The sequence below is a fragment of the Monodelphis domestica genome, chromosome 1, assembly GCF_027887165.1.
Source record: "Monodelphis domestica isolate mMonDom1 chromosome 1, mMonDom1.pri, whole genome shotgun sequence".
Taxonomy (NCBI): Eukaryota; Metazoa; Chordata; class Mammalia; order Didelphimorphia; family Didelphidae; genus Monodelphis; species Monodelphis domestica.
Genome location: NC_077227.1, coordinates 190,395,913 through 190,416,196, shown reverse-complemented (window position 1 = coordinate 190,416,196; position 20,284 = coordinate 190,395,913). Strand labels below are relative to the sequence as shown.

At 35.0% G+C, this 20,284-nt stretch overlaps 1 protein-coding gene across 1 annotated transcript in view; it reads right to left on the bottom strand.

Annotated features, from left to right (window-relative positions):
- UNC13C (unc-13 homolog C) overlaps positions 1–20,284 on the bottom strand; it is an 817,657-nt gene that overhangs the window by 642,853 nt on the left and 154,520 nt on the right. The window contains exons 2-3 of the mRNA XM_056810215.1: positions 11,012–11,034; positions 10,356–10,417 (exon numbers count right to left, since the gene is read on the bottom strand). Of these exons, the coding sequence (XP_056666193.1) occupies positions 10,356–10,417; positions 11,012–11,034 (85 nt within the window). The remainder of the gene's footprint in view (positions 1–10,355; positions 10,418–11,011; positions 11,035–20,284) is intronic.

The window sequence follows — 20,284 nt, the reverse complement described above, 5'->3', positions numbered from 1 at the left end:
GATTATAGAGGCCTATAGTTTCAATCATTTGTCTTTTTCTCCCTTCTCCCATTGGTGAGTTATTCCTGAAGCTTCCATTTTGTAGAGTCATCATGAGTGGGATGGCTTCATTTTCATGGGCCTATTGATGACTTTATATGAAGTGAAAAATAATTTCCCTGCACCAGATACCTAAATAACCCACTGCTACCACCTCAGTTTTTTCAGTTTCTTTTTATGTATTGTCTTCCCCACACATACACATTAGAATACAAGCTCCTAGGGGGCAGGAATTATATTTCTTCTTAATTGTATTTGTAACCCAGAGCTTAGCACAGTGTCTGGCATATACTAAAAACTTAAATATGCTTCCTTACTACTGTATTTCTCTTTGAAAACTAAAACACTGTTTTCTTATTTATAGTTTAGTAGCACCTTACCCAATTTCTGTTATTATTCAGAATGCAGGGACAAGCAGTTCAGTAATATTATTGATCAGTTCTTTCACTACTGTTGAGTATAACTCCTTTGAGTCAAGTATATTAAATTTAATTGGGGACAGCTAGGGGCCTTTGCCATCTCTTTATTTCTCTTGAGTTTCAATTCATTTTATTCAGTTCATTCTATAATTAAATTCTAGTGTGGTCAAGGCTGCTATTTTGAGAGCAAAAGAAAAAATGGAGAAGTCTTCCACAGACAATCTTAATAGAGCTTAGGGAGGATATGCACACCCTCCCCAGAAGTGCACTGACTAGAAATGTCTAGGACAAGATAAAACTTTCTTGATTCTGACCAGCATAAGCCCTCCTTCTAATTTGGCAGGTATTAGTGAAAGTTTTTTCTCCTACATGATACCAAATTCAAAGCCCAGTTTTCATACATATGGGCACTTACCTCTAGCAGCAAAGATCACAAAGAATCCATGCATTATGACAGGTGACTCATGTTCATGTCGTTCCCTAAGTTTTCCAAGGTTTGTTCAGTATATTAAATGAGTGTTCCTATAGGTCTCAACAATAAATAAGTGCCAATGGACTGCATAGGCTCTCTGATCTCTCTTTATCTTGCTGCATGACTGATTTTCCTCCCTTTCCAATTGTGTGTCCCTCTGATGAAATCTTACACACTTTTCACCTTCAATGCTTCATTGGTATATGCTGCAGCTCATTTCTACCCACAGTATTTCTTTCCATAGCTCTCTGGGTAGTGTCCAAATCTACTTCTCTAGTATCTGGAATTTTATGGTTCCCAGCCATACAACATCATTAGAAAAATACTTGTGATAAAAATTTGAATTTCTGTTTCTGAGGTACCAAAATTCAAGTAATAAAAAAATTCTACTAGGTACAGCCCACATATTGTAAAAAATAGACTCGAATACAGGACTACAATCCCCACGAGCCTTTGCTCCACTTCCCCAGAATGCCTTGTAATCTCACCTGGGCCGAGATAGAGAAGGTATTTAAGCTGATTCAAGGGCTTTTGAGGCTCTCTCTCTCTCTTGGCTTTTTTGGACTTCCGTTTTGGAGCAGGCGGTCTCTTGCATGATGTGAGGTTATTTTGTCTAGGCCTCTGGCCTAGGCACATGTTTCTTACTTGTATATTCTTTAATCTTTAACCTTTAAGAAACCTCTAAAAAATATAATACTCCTTGCAGAGAGAAACTAATTTCTACCTGCCTCAGTCTCCCCATCTCCCCTAAATTTTAATCTTTACAGTTTGGCGACCTAATGGGAAAAAAAAACTCAATCTTCTGAATTCTTTTCTGATCTTTAGTTCAACTTTTAATAGCTAGTACCTAGAAAAAATTTTTTTTTGAGCCATATCTCTCTGGCCAAGGTTTTCTACCCTCGCAAAGCTGCTACAGGCTCTGGACCTGCCCACCTGGCTCGCCCCGCTGCTTCCTGCCTGCAGCCCTGATAGTCCTCACCTGGTACCTGGTCCCGGCTTTGACCACTCCCGCAGCCGCTCCTGCTCCTGGCCTCTCACCGGCCCACTGCCTGCCTATTTCTGCACCCCAGACCCTCGAGCACAACCCCAGTTGGCTCATCACCCAGATCCTTGGAGCAGATCGCTCAGGACTCATTGCGACCAGCTGGTAACAGTATTGACCATATGGGTGGAGGGGAGAGAAGAGAGGGAAAGGAGAAAGGGCAATTTTCCCTTAGGCTAAGCCTCCGCGTGGATGGGGGTATTGGCCACAGGGGTATCAGAGCAGGGGAGAGAGAAAAGACTAGAGAGAAGAAACAGATCTTTTCAAACAGAAACCTAAAAAGCAATGGGCTGTTTAAAAGGATTTTTGACTCTTCTGGCAATTTCATTGATTTTTACCTGCCTGTCTGGGAGCAGACTCAGCCCAAAGATTCAATTTTAACTTTGGGGAGGAAAATGGGTGGCCCAGTGAACTGGAAGCCAGGCCCAGAGACGGGAGGTCTCTAATTAAAATCTGGCCTCTGATGCTTCCCAGCTATGGGGCCCTGGACCGATCCCTTGAACCCCATAGCCTAGCCTTTACTACTCTACCTTTGGACAATAGACATTTAAATGGATAATTAAAAACAAACAAAAAAAAAAAACCAAGGAACTTTGAAGAAACTAAAGGCTATATTCTAAGGCATTTCAGACTCCAATGGTTTATAAAAAAATCTCTGTATTCTATTGCATTGTTTTGTTTAAGATATAACTTTGTGATTTTAAGTTCATATATTACTGGATTGAATATTATTCTGTGAACTGAAGGTTGATTGAATTTATTTTGAATGTACTGAGTTTTAAAATTCTGTTGTTTTTCCCCTATAACTGTGTTGAACAAATATTATTGTGAATAAGCCCATATATGAAAAAACAGCATTTTTCTATTTTGCTGAGGATAGATGGACTTCCGAACTGGTTATAATTGTATTAACAACCTTTGGAATTTTAATGTGCTAAATACCTCAAATGATTTGATTTTAAGGGAATATGATTTTTGGAATTTTTTTTAACAATCTGGTTATTTTTGCCTGCCTCTACCAGGAGGTAAGGCCCATTAGCTGAAGTGAAATACATTTTATAAACCCCCAACCTTCCCACATGTGAATGGAAGTTGGGCAGTTAATCTCAGGGCATTTGTATCCCTATAAGCCTCCAAGAAAAAGGAGCACCCCTTTATTTATGCTCTTCGGCTCACTATTTTACTTCTACTAGAATGATATATAGATTTCTTGATTATGTTCTAAACCCAAGATGAGTTTTACTTTGTTTTAAAAAATATGTTTAAATACCAAGGTTGAAGGATTGCTATGTTTGTAAAAATTGTGACAAATGTCCATCAATTAATAGGTTTTAAAAATGTCATACAGCAACTTATGTGAAATATGAAAGTGTGTTTGTTTGCTATTGTAATTAATTGGGCTATTGAGAATTTTGGGGATTTTGATATCTACATAGTTGTACTACTGTATTTTTAAAGATGAAAAAAATTGTTAACCTTGTTCAATTCATTTGCCTTCTACTCACAGTGATCATGGCCAGATACAAAGAGGAAAAGGATCTCATTTTTTGGTGAGAAAGCCTTGTATTTTATATTTTCTTAACTGACACAGAGTGTCAATGGTTATAAGCTATATTTTTGAATTTTTTAAAGCTCTTTTATTATTATATTTTTCTTGCATGTGCAATATACTTTTTCAGTTTTTTTAATTATTTTTTCTCTCCTTTTTATATTTGAAGCACATGTCACCAGTATTAAGATTTTCTTTAACCTTTTGATTTTTAAGTTTAAGATACATTTGCTAATACATGCCCTAAAAGGCTTGTGACTATAAAAATGATGCTACTAATTATTTAAATAAATTATGGGACTTTGCTTAATGATTCTGTCTGATTCCAGGAAAAGAGATACACACAAGAGCCATTTCATAGGGCCAAAGAAAGGCCAATCTAGGATGGATTGATGCACTTCTAGGCCAATACAAAGGTCTTGAACCTAGTGTGAAGACTCGAGGTTACTGTGTTTAACATGTGTTAAGACATGGGCTTTCCTTGTATCCACACTCACCCTGAAGATACTCACAGATGAGTATCCCTGAAACCTTGGCTCCTATAATCTGGTCCCCTTTTCTGCCTCTCATAGTGTGGTACCTTTCTGTAGTCCTGGCACTGATTGGGTAAATGCGTCATTACTTAGATCATTTTGATTGGGACCTGATTGAAGGACCTGTTATAGATTTATTTTTCTTCTACTTGGAATTTTTACACATAAGACTTTGATAGTCTATATTTTCATCCAGAAATTTTTCTTTTCTTTTGGATTTTCTGATGTCTTTTTCATATCTCTTGCCAATTGATTCATATACCTCATACCTCAGCCATGCATCCCTAACTGATTCTGAATCTTTCAATCACCCACAACATGGGGGAATGTAAAAAATATCATTATTTAAATTGCAAAGTTTAAATTCCTTTTGAGAAGAATTTTAGGTAAAGAAGATGCTACCTCTCTGAATCCAGAACTGAACTGTTGGAGAAGCCACCATGAAGAAGCCTCCAGACCACAAGTTGCACAAAATTGAACTTTGGGTGTGGTTGATTGAACATTTATTTGTATGTATACTTTTATGCCAAAGGGGACTGCCCCCTAAGGGCTTTTTGTTAATGTGTTCAGCAATTATTGGTTTTATTCTTTTTTCTCTTATCCTCACACTATTGTAATCTTTTAAGTTTATTATGTTTTTATGATCCTTTTGGGGAAAAATTAAATTTTCCAAAAATGATCACACGAGGGAATGTAAAAAATAGACTCGAATACGGGACTACAATCCCCACGAGCCTTTGCTCCACTTCCCCAGAATGCCTTGTAATCTCACCTGGGCCGAGATAGAGAAGGTATTTAAGCTGATTCAAGGGCTTTTGAGGCTCTCTCTCTCTTGGCTTTTTTGGACTTCCGTTTTGGAGCAGGCGGTCTCTTGCATGATGTGAGGTTATTTTGTCTAGGCCTCTGGCCTAGGCACATGTTTCTTACTTGTATATTCTTTAATCTTTAACCTTTAAGAAACCTCTAAAAAATATAATACTCCTTGCAGAGAGAAACTAATTTCTACCTGCCTCAGTCTCCCCGTCTCCCCTAAATTTTAATCTTTATAATATTCATTTCATCAGCAGAAGGAATATAATATTTTTTAAAGTGAAAGAATTCAGTCACAGATTCTAGAGCTAAAAAAGGTCATCTAGTTCAAATTGCTAAATTTATAGATGAGGAAACTGAAGGTTCAAATCCAAGCCTTTTAGTTACAAACCATATACTTCAGACGACTCATCATGATGTTATTATTGTCAGCATTATGTACTCTGCCACTAAAGAAGGGGAAAGATGAAACACTTTTTCTTGACTTTCAAATGAAGAATGAAGAGGGAAGAGGAGAAAAAGATAAAGCAATTTCAGGAGTCAGCAGATGTTACCAACTTCTTTCTAGATTGGTGTCATCAGTAATTAAGAAAGAGTCCACATTTGTAATTCAAACCCATCCTCCATTTTCTAGGATAAGAGACTTTATCAAATTTAAGGTGCTGTGAGTAATATTTCATCCTATAACATAGGTAGAATAAGTAAAGACAAGGGTTTTTTTTTCCAGAAAATGTTGCTTTTTGAGAAAGTTCAGCCACAGGTGCTCTATGAAAAAAAAATTGATAATGTAGTGGAAATTTAATTCTCTATCTTGAAGTGATAGAAAAACCAAAAAGTACTAATCTTGAAGTGGCATAAAACCAAAAGAAAATCACAGTTCATCATAAAAACATGGAACTGGCAAATCCTTCATACTATTATAATTTAAGGATCATTTGGTATATCAACAGAGTTGATAGATTATTAAGCAATCAGGGTACAGAAGGAATCCATTCAATAAGGCAGGAGATTACATTAAAAAAAACTTGCTGAATAAAAGAAGAAACAACAAGAAAAACTTACTAAACATTTAAAAGAGAATGTTCTACAAAACAAGGAATAAGAGCTTTCTCAATAGAACAAAACAGAGTAAGAAAACACTAACAGGAGAGAATGCCCCACAAAACAAAGAAAAAAAAAGCCATATTATAGACATTTCTGACAAGAACAAGAAATAGCAAGGAAAAATACTAAGTTTTTAGAAAAGAATACTTCCCTGAACATCTGAAGTGAATAATCCCATCTTTTGGACCACAATACTGCAAAGCCACATATAAAAACAAAATATCAGGTTAAGCTACAGGTTTAGAAAGAAGTGGGTAGAGAGGGGAATGAAATAGGACAGGAACTAGTTGTTCATACAATAAACCTGAGAATCCCAATTCATATTTGCTGACATATTTTTTTAAAAATTATTCACCAGTATAAATTGACTATTTTAAATTATTCTTACTCTCAATCTTGCATTAAACAAACTGAAAGTTGAATTGAGAGGCAATGTGGCACACTGGATAAAGTGCTGGATTTGGAATCAATAAGAATGATTTCAAATCTTGACACTGATACTAGTTATGTGACCAGGGGCAAATTGGTTCACTTTTCTAAGCTTCAGGCAACTCTCCAATATTGAACTTAATTTTATACATGAATTGCGATTTGCTGTGTCCAGGGGCAGAGACACATTGACCAGAAAAGATAATTAGGTCTCCTCTGGTATATACACCTATCTGTTCTTAACAAGGGCAACTAGATAGCACAATGGATAGAGCACTGGGCCTGGAGTCAGGAAGACCTAAATTCTTTCTGGCCTCATACACTTCCTGGCTATGTCACCCTGAGAAAGACCCATAACCCAGTTTGTCTCAGTTCCTCATTCATAAAATGAACTGGAGAAGAAAATGGCAAAACTCTCTGGTATTTTTACCAAGAAAACCCCAAATGGGGTTATAAAGAGTCAAACATCATTGAACAACAATAACATTTTTAACAAGTATCAGTAGGGAAGACATCTTAAAAAGAAAACATAAGAAACCCTGAGGGGAAAAACAAAATAGTGTGAGCATGAGAATAACATCAGCACCTTTTCTTATCTATGGATAATTTTTCTGTGTTTTTCTGGTTCAATTAGTTAATCTAAATATAATTAAATTGATTTTGACATTGTCATATCAATAATTTATGCTTCTCCAAAAATATGTATATTTCAAGTACTTAGAATCTTGTACAACTAACCATCTAATTTTTGAGCAATCTCAATCAATCTCCTTCTAATTGTTTTCCTAGGCATGATGTTTGTTAAAACTCTAAACTAAAGACTGTTAGAGGCCTGAGACATAAAAAAAAGAATATTTACAAAATTTTCCCCATTTAATGAATGGAAAACTTATAGATGGATAGTTGGGATAACATTCCACATTTGCTAAAGCTGGACAGTTGATAATAGTTTGGGCTCATTACCTAGTTTGATGGATCCCACTTTTCTCATCTGTAAAATGGATTTAAACTTCACTATCTATGAAAGGGAATTTAAACTCTCTTGGTCTATTTTAAGTTAATCATTCAAGAACTTGAAGGACCCCACCTTTCACACTTCTTCATTAACACTTAGTTAATAAGAACCTTTTACTAGAAAAGGAAGTTCATACCCTAAAAGACCACAAGCACTGCCCACCTACCCCACCCCCCACTCCTGCAGTGCTAGGCAAATTGGGAGACTGGCTGATTCCTGAAATGTGAGGAGAGCTGGTGGGTGGAAAAAACTGCATATAAGCCTGAGTCTCCAGGAGCCCAGAGTTCTTTTGGGGGGGGGGGAGGGGGGCCTTTTGCCTTGTGGGCATAAGCTCTGGTGAGATTCTTTTCCATCTTTTGGTACCTCACTGGATTGAGCTCCTGGACAGCTCAGTATCTTTTTGAGGCTCAGGATTTCTGCTTCCTGATTCGGACTTTGGATTCAGGTGAAGGTTTGGCTTTCTGCATTGGAGACTCAGGTTGAAAAGGCTTCTTTCTCAGGTGAGACTCTTGGCTCCTAGGCATGAGAGACTGCCCTTTGTGGTTCAGCCTCTTTGGCGTTGGTCTTTGATTGCTGAAACACCTGGCTAGAGACACTTTCAGGGGCAGGTGAGATTTGCAGGTGGATTCACATTCCTGGTCTGGAGGCACTCAGACCAGAATGAGGGTCTTTTTAGCTAGGCAATATTTTCTAGTGCCTTCCTACATTTCCCTCTCTTACTATCACTATTTTGCTATAATAAAGCTACTAAGAGTCTCATGACTTAATATTTAATTATTATAAATTGTGATCACAACTTTTTCAAATTCTTATATTTGTCAAGCCCATTTTAATTATTACACTCTCTTTAAGGCATTTTTCAAATCTAAAATCCTTTGCTCTGTTATTTACTTTCTATTGCATGATGATGGCAAAATGACAATGGAGAGATGTACAGTGAGAGTAAATGGGTTGTAGCATATTACCAAGGAAACAATGCAGGTGAAGAGTAGTTCTTGACATGACCAAAGAGATATAAATCTGGGAAAGACATTAGGTTATTATGTGGCTAAGACAAGAAATAAAAATCTAGCTTCAGACATTTCTTAGGTATGTGACCCTGGAGAAGTTACTTAAGATCAGTTGGCCTTAGTTTTCTCTACTATAATATAAATTAGGGATTATAATAGCTCCTACATCCTAGGATTGTTTTGAGGATAAAATAAGATATTTGTAAAGCACTTAACACAGTGCCTGGCATGTAGTAGGCACTTAATAAATGTTCATTCTTTTTCTTTCCATTATCCTCCTTTGTAATCAGAATAATGAGGGCAAGTTTGTATTCTATATACCATATTTCATGAGAGGAAACTGGAGAAATCATTTTTACCTCTGCTTCTGACTTATACATTGGTTAGCAGCACAACTGAGATCCAACTTGACTCCTACTTCACTACTCTTTCAAGCACATTACCCTGCCCCCAGCCATTTATTTAGTGCAGATCATTTTTATTAGAATCACTTTGGGAAATGGTTTCTGACTTTTATTAATCTCCTGATGAATAAACTAGAAAGAAGACCTTTTTGACTTGATCTTTGGAATTTATTTCATATTCTGAAGTCTAGAACTCATGTATTAACCTCAGGGTTTAGCTAAAATGGCTATTAGATCAAAGGACTCTACTAACTTTCTGAAATCATAGTTTTTTTAATTAGGAGTACAACCTCAACTCAAACATGACATATATTCTTTCCTCTTTAGGGCAGTAGAAGCATGGTGTGCAAATGTAGCACTCAACAAGCCACAGAGATCTTTCCCCAAAGGCATTTTGGTCATCCTGGACATAGTTGTTTTGATATTTTTATAGGTATCCATGGGGAAATACAAGATGTACCAGTAAGATCCCTAAGTCAAGAAATCATTGAGCAAGACCCCCTAGTTCTTTAACACTTGAACATAAGACATATTTGTCAATAGCAGAAAGCTCTATATGATCAAAGTTATTTAGAAGCTTGTATGCAAATATTGAACTTTAAAATAACAAATCTTCCCTCCACACACATATGTTTTTCCCAAATAATTTAATGATTATATGGTAAAGACTCTGTGAATCCATGATTGGGAGAGCTCCACCAGCAAGGTGTGCTCAAATCCCTAATTTCCCTATCCTTGTACACAGAAAGCATTTAATAAGAGTTGATTGATGCCTTAAATGAACCCCAAAGCATTTATCTAGCCCTTTTAAGTGTAAGGTATCATATAACTTAGTGGATAAAATCAGAAAGTTGCTTCAGACTCATAAAAGTTAAATGGCCTATCTATGGTCATAGAGCTAGCGTAAGAAGTGGGACATGAACTCAGAAGAATCTGAGTCTGATTCCCAAAATATATTCAACACACCACCCTGTCACTTTCTTAATATTTATGGGAAGTCCAATCAAATACCTTCTATTTCCTCCTTGTAGGAAACTCTCCTTGTTATCTCCCCTTCCACTAATGAAAACTAGCAAATGGTCCAGAACTTAGATTAAGAGTTGTCTGGAGGCATTGAGTTCAATGGCTTACCTTTATCACAAAGCTAGTATAAATAAGATAGGATTTGAACCCAGGTCTTTATGATTCAATGCCTTACCCCTATATATATATATATATATATATATATATATATATATATATATATATATGTCTATGTGTGTGTGTGTGTATAGGCATATATATATATATATATGCCACATATATCTTGCTACTCCTTTAGATTACATACATTGAAGAAAATAAAGCCCAATATTGCCAATCAACCCATTGTATTATCTTTTTTTCTACTTTTTTTCTTAAGAAAAAATAAAAATCCCCCTAACTCTTGAAAGCAAAACTAATTGCAGTCCATGATTCTTCAGGGGATGGAGAAAGCATTAGAAGAAACTTGTTGGAAAGGATAACAAAGGCAGTGAATTTACACTTACCCAAATGCTTGGAGAGCACTGAATTGGGAAGCATCCAGACCACTTCCACTTACTATTCGAGCCTTAAATGAAGAATAAGAAAAGGCATATTTAGCATTATACAGGTACACATTTGCATAATGAGGACACAGGCCAACTGCACTATACATATAACACCTAGTATGAAAAATGCTAGGCAGGGTCAGCTGCAAGTCAAAGCTATTGTACTTTTCTGATGTAGTGATTTTTTTGTTTCTTTGTTTTGGAGTTTTATGACAATTGACTGTCAACATTTGCAAAAAGTACTGGGAGAATCCAGGACAACAGTTTGTCTTCTCCAATACTAGTTCTGTTACAAATCTTGAACCAAGTAGTGAAAACTGTGATGAGTTCAGGATGTGCATGATTAGTCAGACATAAGAACAGATTCTATGTTTGACCGTAGCAGACCCCTAGGTTGGCAGATATGAAATAAAGGAAGCACAGCTGTGAGAGGCTAACATCTTAATAAATGCAACATATTGGAGAGACACTAAAAGGACAACCAAATGATGAAAAGCTGGGAAACATGCAGATATCACAACTAAAACAAAGGAACCAAAAAACTAGTCAAATATATCACAGACAAACATAGACAATAGACAAGATCCCTTAGGAAAAAAAATATGATTTGAAACCTTTTCATCCACAGAACTGCTATCTGAAAGAGAATCAGGAAAGAGGGAATAAATGTTAGATAAAAGAATTTCCAAGAAAAAATCTAAATATATCCATATATAAGTGAACAAATTATTATAAAGTTGTATTCTTTTAAAATTATAAATAAAATTAAAAATTGCTACATAATGATCCAGAGAATATGAATGATTTATCCTCCTAATGTGTATGATTGATAGAATAAGATCATGAAAGGGTGCCAAGTGTTTGCAAAGTTTTGCCTCATCGAGGGATTAAAATTATCTATTGGCATCTCTGAATGTGTCAAAAGACTCATACCAGATGATAAAACTACGGACTAAAGATTTAAATCTATAAAAGACCTTAAAGGTAAACTAGCTTAACTCTTTATTGAGAGATTTGAGTACTAGCCTACCCCCAAACCCCACCATTAACTAGCTATGGGACTTTGGGAAACTGAGGCCTAGAGGGATTAAGTGCCTTGATTAATGTTATACCAATGGGTGTTTTTCCATTATCCATAACCCAACATTATCAGATCTCCAAAGCTAATTAAACATCCCTGTGTGTTATAGTTTGGATATATGAGTAGCTACTAAAAAATAAAATTTTAGGTCATGTTTGATTCTTCTATGATCAATTCCACAGTCTTCTCATCTATTTTACCCAGGAGCATTTTGTACTATTGTTTTCAAATTGATTGTATTTATGCATGCTAATAATAGAAGTGGAACTAATCAAATCCTGTTAAAGTAGATAGGGTAAGAAAGGAAGGGAAGAGGTATGCTAGTTAATTTTTCTCTTTTTAGTTTGATCCTTATGGTGAAAAACATTTTTTATCTCAATCCATTTTCTTTACTCATTATAAACCATAACAGCCATAACTTGATCTGTTTCTTGTTTTTCTGGTTTTTTATGACTTTCCATATACCAATGTCATTATTCTAAATATCAGTTTCACTGGACAATACATGTAGATGAGGATTCAGATAGTGAAGGGTTGGGGCATTAATAACAAACTCTAGGACACTAAAATATGGTTCAATGCAAAGGGTACTGTTCTAAGAGTTTAAGGTTCTGGATTCTAGTCCCACCCATTCCCTTACTACCTGTATGACTTTGGAGACAATCATTTACTCTCTTAGACCTTGCTTTCATCATCAGTAAAACAAGGCAATTGATCTAATAGTTGATTTATATGAGGTCCATTCCAGCTCTGAATTTCTATGTTATCTAACTGATTTTAAAAAATAAATAATTCTTGTTCATTATCTTATTTTTTATGAATTATATTTCTCTATGAAAAGAAATATGCTGAACAATGTTTGGCTTAGTACAGGATTCTGATAGCTCCTCTTTGGGGTAAATAGTGTATAGTTATATAACACTGAAGCCTCAGTCCATTTCATTGCATCTTTTTCTCCCCTTGGATGGACCCAAGGCACATTTGACTGTACGCTGAATTTTTTTACATAAATAATTAACTTTAGAACTAGGATCCAGATCAAGAATTTTATAAGCATAACTGATTGTTCAGAAAAGTTTTGTGCTTAGAAAAAGACATTGCTTTTGTTCCTATAAGCAAGAAAATAGCTGATAAATGGTTTACTGTGTGCATACTCTATACTATTCCATCACCTTGCAGATATAATTCCAATCTTATTTAGAGATGGCATGGGAAAACAATTACTGAATTTTCACCATAGATGAACATTTTTACTGATCCATTATTTTTTCACATAATAATAGAAAAAGAATGCAATCCAGTATCTACAATCATGCATTTAACATACCCTTTCCATTTTTCATGGCAAAAGGACACTATCAATTTCTCTTCAGTATAGGATTCAGATCTCTCTGATAAGTTTGCATGCTTTATACACACAGACACATGTGTTTTTCAAGCATTGGAGGGGAGTGAGAACCCTAGGATTCAATTTTGTCTCTGCTGCTTATCAATGTAATCATGATCAGATGATGATAAGGATTCACATTTACTCAGTGCTTTAATGTTTTAAAATAATTTTCCTAAACATTTCCTAAAAAGAATGTAGCACATGAATTAGTATCTCTATTTTCCAAAGGAGAAAAGATAAGGTCACAGGTAAAATGACTTGCCCATTGTTGTTGTTCAGTCATTATAGTAATGACCAACTCTTTGTGATCCCATTTGTGGTCTTCATTTTTTTCAAACCAATACCTTTCATCTTAGAATCATTACTGTGTATTAGTTCCAAGGCAGAAGAGTGGTAAGGATTAGGCAATGGGGGTTAAGTGACTTGCCTAGAGTCACACAATAAGGAAATGTCTGAGGCCAAATTTGGACCCAGGACCTTGAGGTTTTCTTGGCAAAGTTAATAGAGTGGTTTTCCATTTCCTTCTCTAGCTCATTTTACAGATGAGAAAACTGAGACAAATAGGGTTAAGTGACTACTACTACTACTAATAGCTAATAAGTGTCTAAGGCCATATTTAAACTCAGGAAGATGAGTCTTCCTATTGTGCCACCTAGCTGCCCCAATTTACACACTGTTCCATAGTAAATAAATAATTGCCAAATCCCAACCAGAAACTCTGTATTATGACTTGAATTCCATTTTTTCCTTTTTAAAGTATATTAATTGATTATTCCTTTGTCAGGTGGTCTTTTTTACTTCTATTAAAATACACTTCCTCTCCCAAGGATTTCTAAGGTCCCTTTCAGCTCTAAAATGCCATGTTTTATTTTTTATTTTCATTACATTTTCAATATATAGCAATTTTATTTCTCTAATTTTGTCCACACACTCAGAAAAAAACCCTACAATTTCATGTCTGTACTTGATGTGCATTTTAAGAATACTTACCTTTTTTTCCCCCCTAGGAGATGAAAATGAACATTACAACTCCCTTTTTTTTTCTTCAGTAAGCTATTCCTATTTCATTAATCATGTTTATGCATGATACTGGCAAGGGGCACTATGTCACAGTCACAGCTCCATCTGGCTTTCCTACTGCCACCTCAAACTCAACATATTCAAAACTGAAAAGAAAATTACCTTTTCCAATAAACCTGTTTCTCTCCTCAATTCAAGCATTCTATCAGCTTTCTATCTCATGTTCAAAACCTTGAAGTTTTTCTTTCATGTGTCTCTCTACTTTAATTCTTCTATCAAAACAGAAAATCCTGTGGATTCTATCTACGTAAAATTCTTTGTAAAAACTCATATCCATTTTCTCTTTGATTTCCACCACATTCATTATCATCTACAATAGCTTCTTTTAATAGTTTTATATATTTCTATTATCTCTTTGCTCTAAAAAGTTCTTTATGCTTCTTCTGGACTAAAATGCATTACTTCTAATATTCTTTAATATTCTAATCACATCATTTCTCTGTTCAAAAGTCTTTAGTAATTCCCTACTCCCTATCAAGTAAATTTCAAACACTTTCTCCTGGAATTCAAGGTCTTTATGTCATGCTACCTTTTCAGGTCTCACTTAATTTTACTCACTCCTTGGGCCCAATAAAACTGAACTGTTCTTTGCTCTTGCAACATGACCTAAGATCTGCTCTCTTCTCTGCCACACCCCATAATTTTTCTCATGTTGTTCCCTCTCATTGTTCCCTTTCCTCATTTTTTGCTAATGGAAATCCTATTTATTCTTTAAATTCCATCTTAAATGCCAACTTTGCAACAAAGCTTCCTTTGCATCACCCTGTGCATAATGATCTTCCACTCAGACTTCAAAATCATACTTTGTTTTTTAAGTCTCCTGTGAACCTATCAGAATGATATGAAAGAATTTTATCTTTTGGATTAATTCTCACATTTTAAATTCCATGAGATTAGTTATTATCCCTAATTTAAGTCTTATTATCACTCTAGGGGCCTAACACAATACTCTGTGTAGACTAAAAGTGTAATAAACCTTTATTGAATGAGTGCTGAATAGACTTCTAAGTTTCTAAGTAATGCAAATTTTAGGTTCCTATTTTATTCATGCCTGGTCAGTTATTAAGCCCCATAGAATCAAAAACATTTGGAGATGATAAAATGTGTTGGCCATTAAGAGCTCAGGAAAATACTGTTTTGTATTAATCACCTTTAAGCATTTGTTTTGTACTTCAGTCTTGTAAAAAAAAAATATTTCTTAAGGCCTAGACTGGGGTGGTAGAAAAATACTTAATGAGAATAAAAAGATGAAGAAGCTACTGTGAAAACAAACTATTGTTTTTAAATCTCAGTAGTAAAAAAAAAAGATAATGATTCAATAGGGATATGGTTGAAGTCTAAGATCTCGAGAAGTATGTAAAGTCCTGGCCATGTTCAATAAATTCTTAAATGCTTAAACTATAAATTACACCTTACATCCTATAGATGAACAATGTAATGAGATAGCAAAAGCATTAGACTACAAGTCAATAGATTTTAGTTTTATGACAGAAAAGGAATTAACAATTCACTTTGCTATACAGTGATAATAATAAACAAGAAATATTACAAGAGAAAGTAAAGACTGAAATCATAACTAGATTAATGTTTTAAAAATTATTGATTTTATAATTTCACAATTTAAAAAAAGCTATTGAGAAAATGTTTGGTGACACTTCCATGCTCTTGGAAATTGCTAACATGGAGGATTACCAAACTTATCTAAGGATGGCTAGCCTGAAGAGAAGATTTGGTAGCTAACTTGGTATATCTGAACGGTTGTCAGTGAATTTAATATCTTTTGCTTGTCCCAAAAGAGAAAAACATGGAACACTGAGTAAAAGATGAAAATACATACTTAGGCTTAACATCAGGAAAGACTTTCTAGTGATTAAAGCAATTTAGGATTAGGAGATGGAGTGGGTCTCTCACCTCACTGGTCTTCAAGCAAAGGTTCTATGAAAATTTGTCAGATAGAGTTAGAGGAAATTCTTTTTTCAGGTATGGAGCTGAATGGTTCCCAATTTCTCTTCTAATTTTGAAATTCTGTGATTCTTAAGAAAAAATATCAGCTGGTGTCACCCACTGTCAAAACATTTCCCACTTTACAAATGAGGAAACAGACTCAGAAAGGTGTCCAAGGGTCTTTTATCTAGTGTAAAAATGGAGATTTGAACCCTGGACTTCAATCCCCAGAATTCCTTGCTAATTCCCAGATTTCCCTCTAATCTCCCTGAATCTCACTTGAGTTCAAGAACACAATGGCTATTTAAACTGACTGTATCCACCTACCTCTCTCTTGGCTCTCTTGGCTTCCCAGTCTGGGCACATGTGGCTCTACCAACCAGGATGTAGAGTGAGTGATTGTGAATGGGCTCTCTGGGCCTAGACACGTGCTTTCTTATTTTATATTTTCTTTAATTCTTAATCTTTAATAAACCTCTAAAAATATAATACTTCTAGCAGAGAAACTAATTTTAACTGCTACACTAGCAAGTGATGAAGCTAAGGTGCAAAATTTCCAACTCCAACTCCTTGGAAGATGTCTATTCCTAGATTCTTATGACATGAAGGACACCTGAAATTGACTTATAGAATCAAAACACTATGACCATGGCTAGGTCCTACTATCATTCTTCAAAGGAAGAAGTAGCCTCAGACACAGAAAACACTGTGTTTTATAAGACTGTTGTATATAGACTCTCCTGTATCTGAAAGTGGAGACTTATTAAGGATCACTTCTTAGGCATTTATTGTAGCCTGAGGCTAAAATAGTAGTAACAAAATAGCAGATATAAATAATGTTCTGAAGGACCATAGGATGTCCTGTCATTTCTCCTGATAGTTTCCCTTCTCAGAGGAGACAAGTCCCCAAAGAGCAAAATACACATGAAAATATAGCATATGGGACCATGGACACCACAAGCATGTTGTCCCATTGCTACAATAATCCTGACTCCACTTCTCTCCCTCCTCTTATGTAATGATCATCAATTGCAGAATTGGAAGAGGTCAGTCTAATTCCCTGGCAACAACTACATTCCTTCTATCATTGAAATTATCTGGTTACATACTAGCTTATCATGGACAGATAAATGTTAATCCATAATTTCAGTAAAACCTAGATTATTCCCTTTCTGAACCCCAAGTTCAAACAGAATAATATTGTCATTAATTTTATCTATTTTTATCCACAATGCACCCTCATCTACTTAGTTAAGTGGGATCAATTTGCAAAGAAATTGAAAGTCCTTGACATTTTGTCTAAAGCTATATGGCCCTTTTCTCCCCTTTAAGAAATGACTACCTAAGAATTTTGCTTAGATGTTTTCCCATCTTAGTATCTTTCATTATAAACTAGAATTTCTAGTTAGGCTAATAACTCAGTGATCACAATATCTTCAAACCTAGAAAATGAATTCCACATTTCTTTTATTCATTAATTTATTTAAAACCATTGTTTCAGTGGTGCTATTTCCTGGGGGAAAGACAAAGATAATTAAGATGATATTTCTATTGTCATAGAGTTTACAATTGACTAGGAGTGAAATGTCAATAAAAAAATGCAATACTTATATAATGGTTATAATCCAAACTAGAAAATCAGAGTATTATGAAAGAATTCAAGAACATTAATGGTAAATAGGGAGAAGGGAGAAGAGGAGACCATTTCTGCCTAAGGGGTCAATAATTATCCTGAGAATATATGAAGAAATTTCATAGATTCTGACCTTAGTGAAGGCCCCTGAGAACTCTTTAAGGAAATATGTTGCCTCTAACATCTGACTTGAAAAATGCTTGGATGTATGAAAATGAAACTATGGTTCTAAAGAACTAGGCCTCCAAGACCCTTTAAGACAGGGTAGTATTATGTAGTGAATAAAGTGCTGGACTTGGAAGGAGAAAGTACTGGTTTCAAATTCTTCCTTAGTAGCACCACCAATTTCAGCATGTCATTTAAAGCTCTCTGCATGTAAAATTAGAGGTTTAGATGTAATGGTCTCTAATATTCCTTTCAGGTCTAAATCCATCATTCTTTCGGAGGACAATTTTGACAGAAATTATTAACAACAATAATAACTAGCACTTATATAGTGCCTTGATGTTTATGAAAGATGAAAATTATGAATGATGTTTATGAAAAATGGGTGTTATTATTATTCCCATGTTACAGATGAAAACACAAAGATTTAAGAAAAGCTGTGACTCATTCAGGGTCACAAACCTATTAAATATCCAAGGCAACATTCCAGCTAAGGTTCACTTGACTATATGTTCAGTTGCCCATCTTCTTCCTAGTTCATACCACTAGTATAACTCTGTCTTCTCTTGCATCTGGGCAGGAAATCTTTCAGATTCACTGTGGTCAGTCCCACCTATACCCATACCCCAGTTGGCAGTTGTTAATTTTGTTCCTTACTAGCCCTATGAAGGTTCCCTGACCTTTAGTAATAGAAGCAATTTGCTTTAATGATAGAATATAGACTACTCTGTAGACACATAAAGATAGATAGAAAGATAGAAAGATAGAGAATAGATTCCTATGCAGGAGTAAATTTCTTTGATAAGTTACTTCTTTCAGGACAATAAGTGGTTATTCAAAAGAAAAATTGTGTGCATGGTTTCTTGTCACAGGTGGTATTCCTCCTGATTGGTTTTGCCAATGAACATTCTATAACTCAAGCTGATATTTTAGTGGAGAAGAAAAATTAGCATATTGACCATATTTGCAAAATGAGGGAGCTAGACTCAATGATTTATAATAACCCTTCCTATGCAAAATTCCAGAATCTTATCACTATTATTTTTCCCATTATTCCTTTTCATCCCTTAAAATAAGAGTTATAGCTTATCCCCCCCCCCTTCTTTTTGTATCTGACCTATTATTTTACTGACATAGGGAAGCTTCATGAAGAACCTTCCTTATGAGTGCAGATAAAGACCTTTATTCCAAATTTTAATCTTAAAGGAGTTGCATGGGACACTCAGTCAATGTTTAGGTGATATGACCAGCATCACACAGTCAAGGAGGAAAAGAGGGACAAAAATCCAATGAAGAAAAGAGTTTCTTCAAAACTAGAATTGATCAACTAGAAAAAGAGGCAAAAAACCCTAATGGAAAAAAAAAGTTTCATGAAAAGTAGAAAGAACTAAATTGAAAAGGACAATCAAAAGGTCACAGAAGAAAATCATTCTTTAAAAATTAGAAGTGTGCAAATAGAAGTTAACAACTTCATTAGACATCAAGAAAAAACAAAGAGTGAAAAAATAAAAGAAAATATGAAATATGTCTTTGAAAGAAACAATTGACGTGGAAAATGGATTCAGGAGAGGAAATCTAAGAATTATTAGACTACATGAAAGTCATGATAAAAAAAAGGCTAGACATCACACTACGAGAAATTATCAAAGAACAAGTACCCTGATATTCTTGAACAAGATGGTAAAATAGAAATGAAAAGGATCCACAGATCATCTCCTGCAATAAATCCCCAAATGACAACTCCTAGGAATGTTATAACCAGTTCAAGAGCTCCAAGGCAAAGGAGAAAATACTGTAAGCAATCAGAAAGAAACAATTCAAATATCATGGAGCTCCAGTCAGAATTATAGAGTATCTGGCAGATTCTACATAAAAGGAATGGAATACGATATTCTGGAAGTTAAGGAAAGTGGATTTACAACCAAGAATCACCTACCCACCAAAATTAACTGCATTCTTTCAGGGGAAAATATGGTCATTTAATAAAACAGAAGATTTCCAAGAATTCTTAAAGAGAATCTGATATCCCAATGCAAAATTCAAGAGAAGCATTAAAAAATGAATAAAAAGGAGAAAAAAATCTGAGGAACTCAATGAGGCTGAATTGTTTGTATGTCTTTGTGGGAAGATGATATTGTAACTCTTAAGCATTTTCTATTTATCATAATAGTTAGAAGAAGTATATATAGGGTGGTAGTAAGCTGCATAGGGTATATGCAAAAAATAGGTTTTATTAAGAGAAATTGGAAGAGAAAGGTAAAATAGGGTAAATAATATCACATAAAGAGGTACAGGGGGAGAAATAACTATTACAGTAGAGGGGAGAATGAGGGTGGTGATGGGAAAAGCCTAAATATTACTCTCAATGGCATTGGCTCAGAGAAGGAATAACAGTCATACTCACTGGGGATATAGAATTCTATTTTACCCTATAGGGAATTAGAAGGGGAATAAAAAAAAACAGGTAATAGAGAGGTGAGTAATATAAGGAAGGGGAATGGAGGGAGTGGTTAAAAGCAAAACACTTGTGTGGAAGAAGAGTGAAAGGAGAAAGGTAATGATTAAAAGGGGAAAACAAGATAGAGAATAATAAA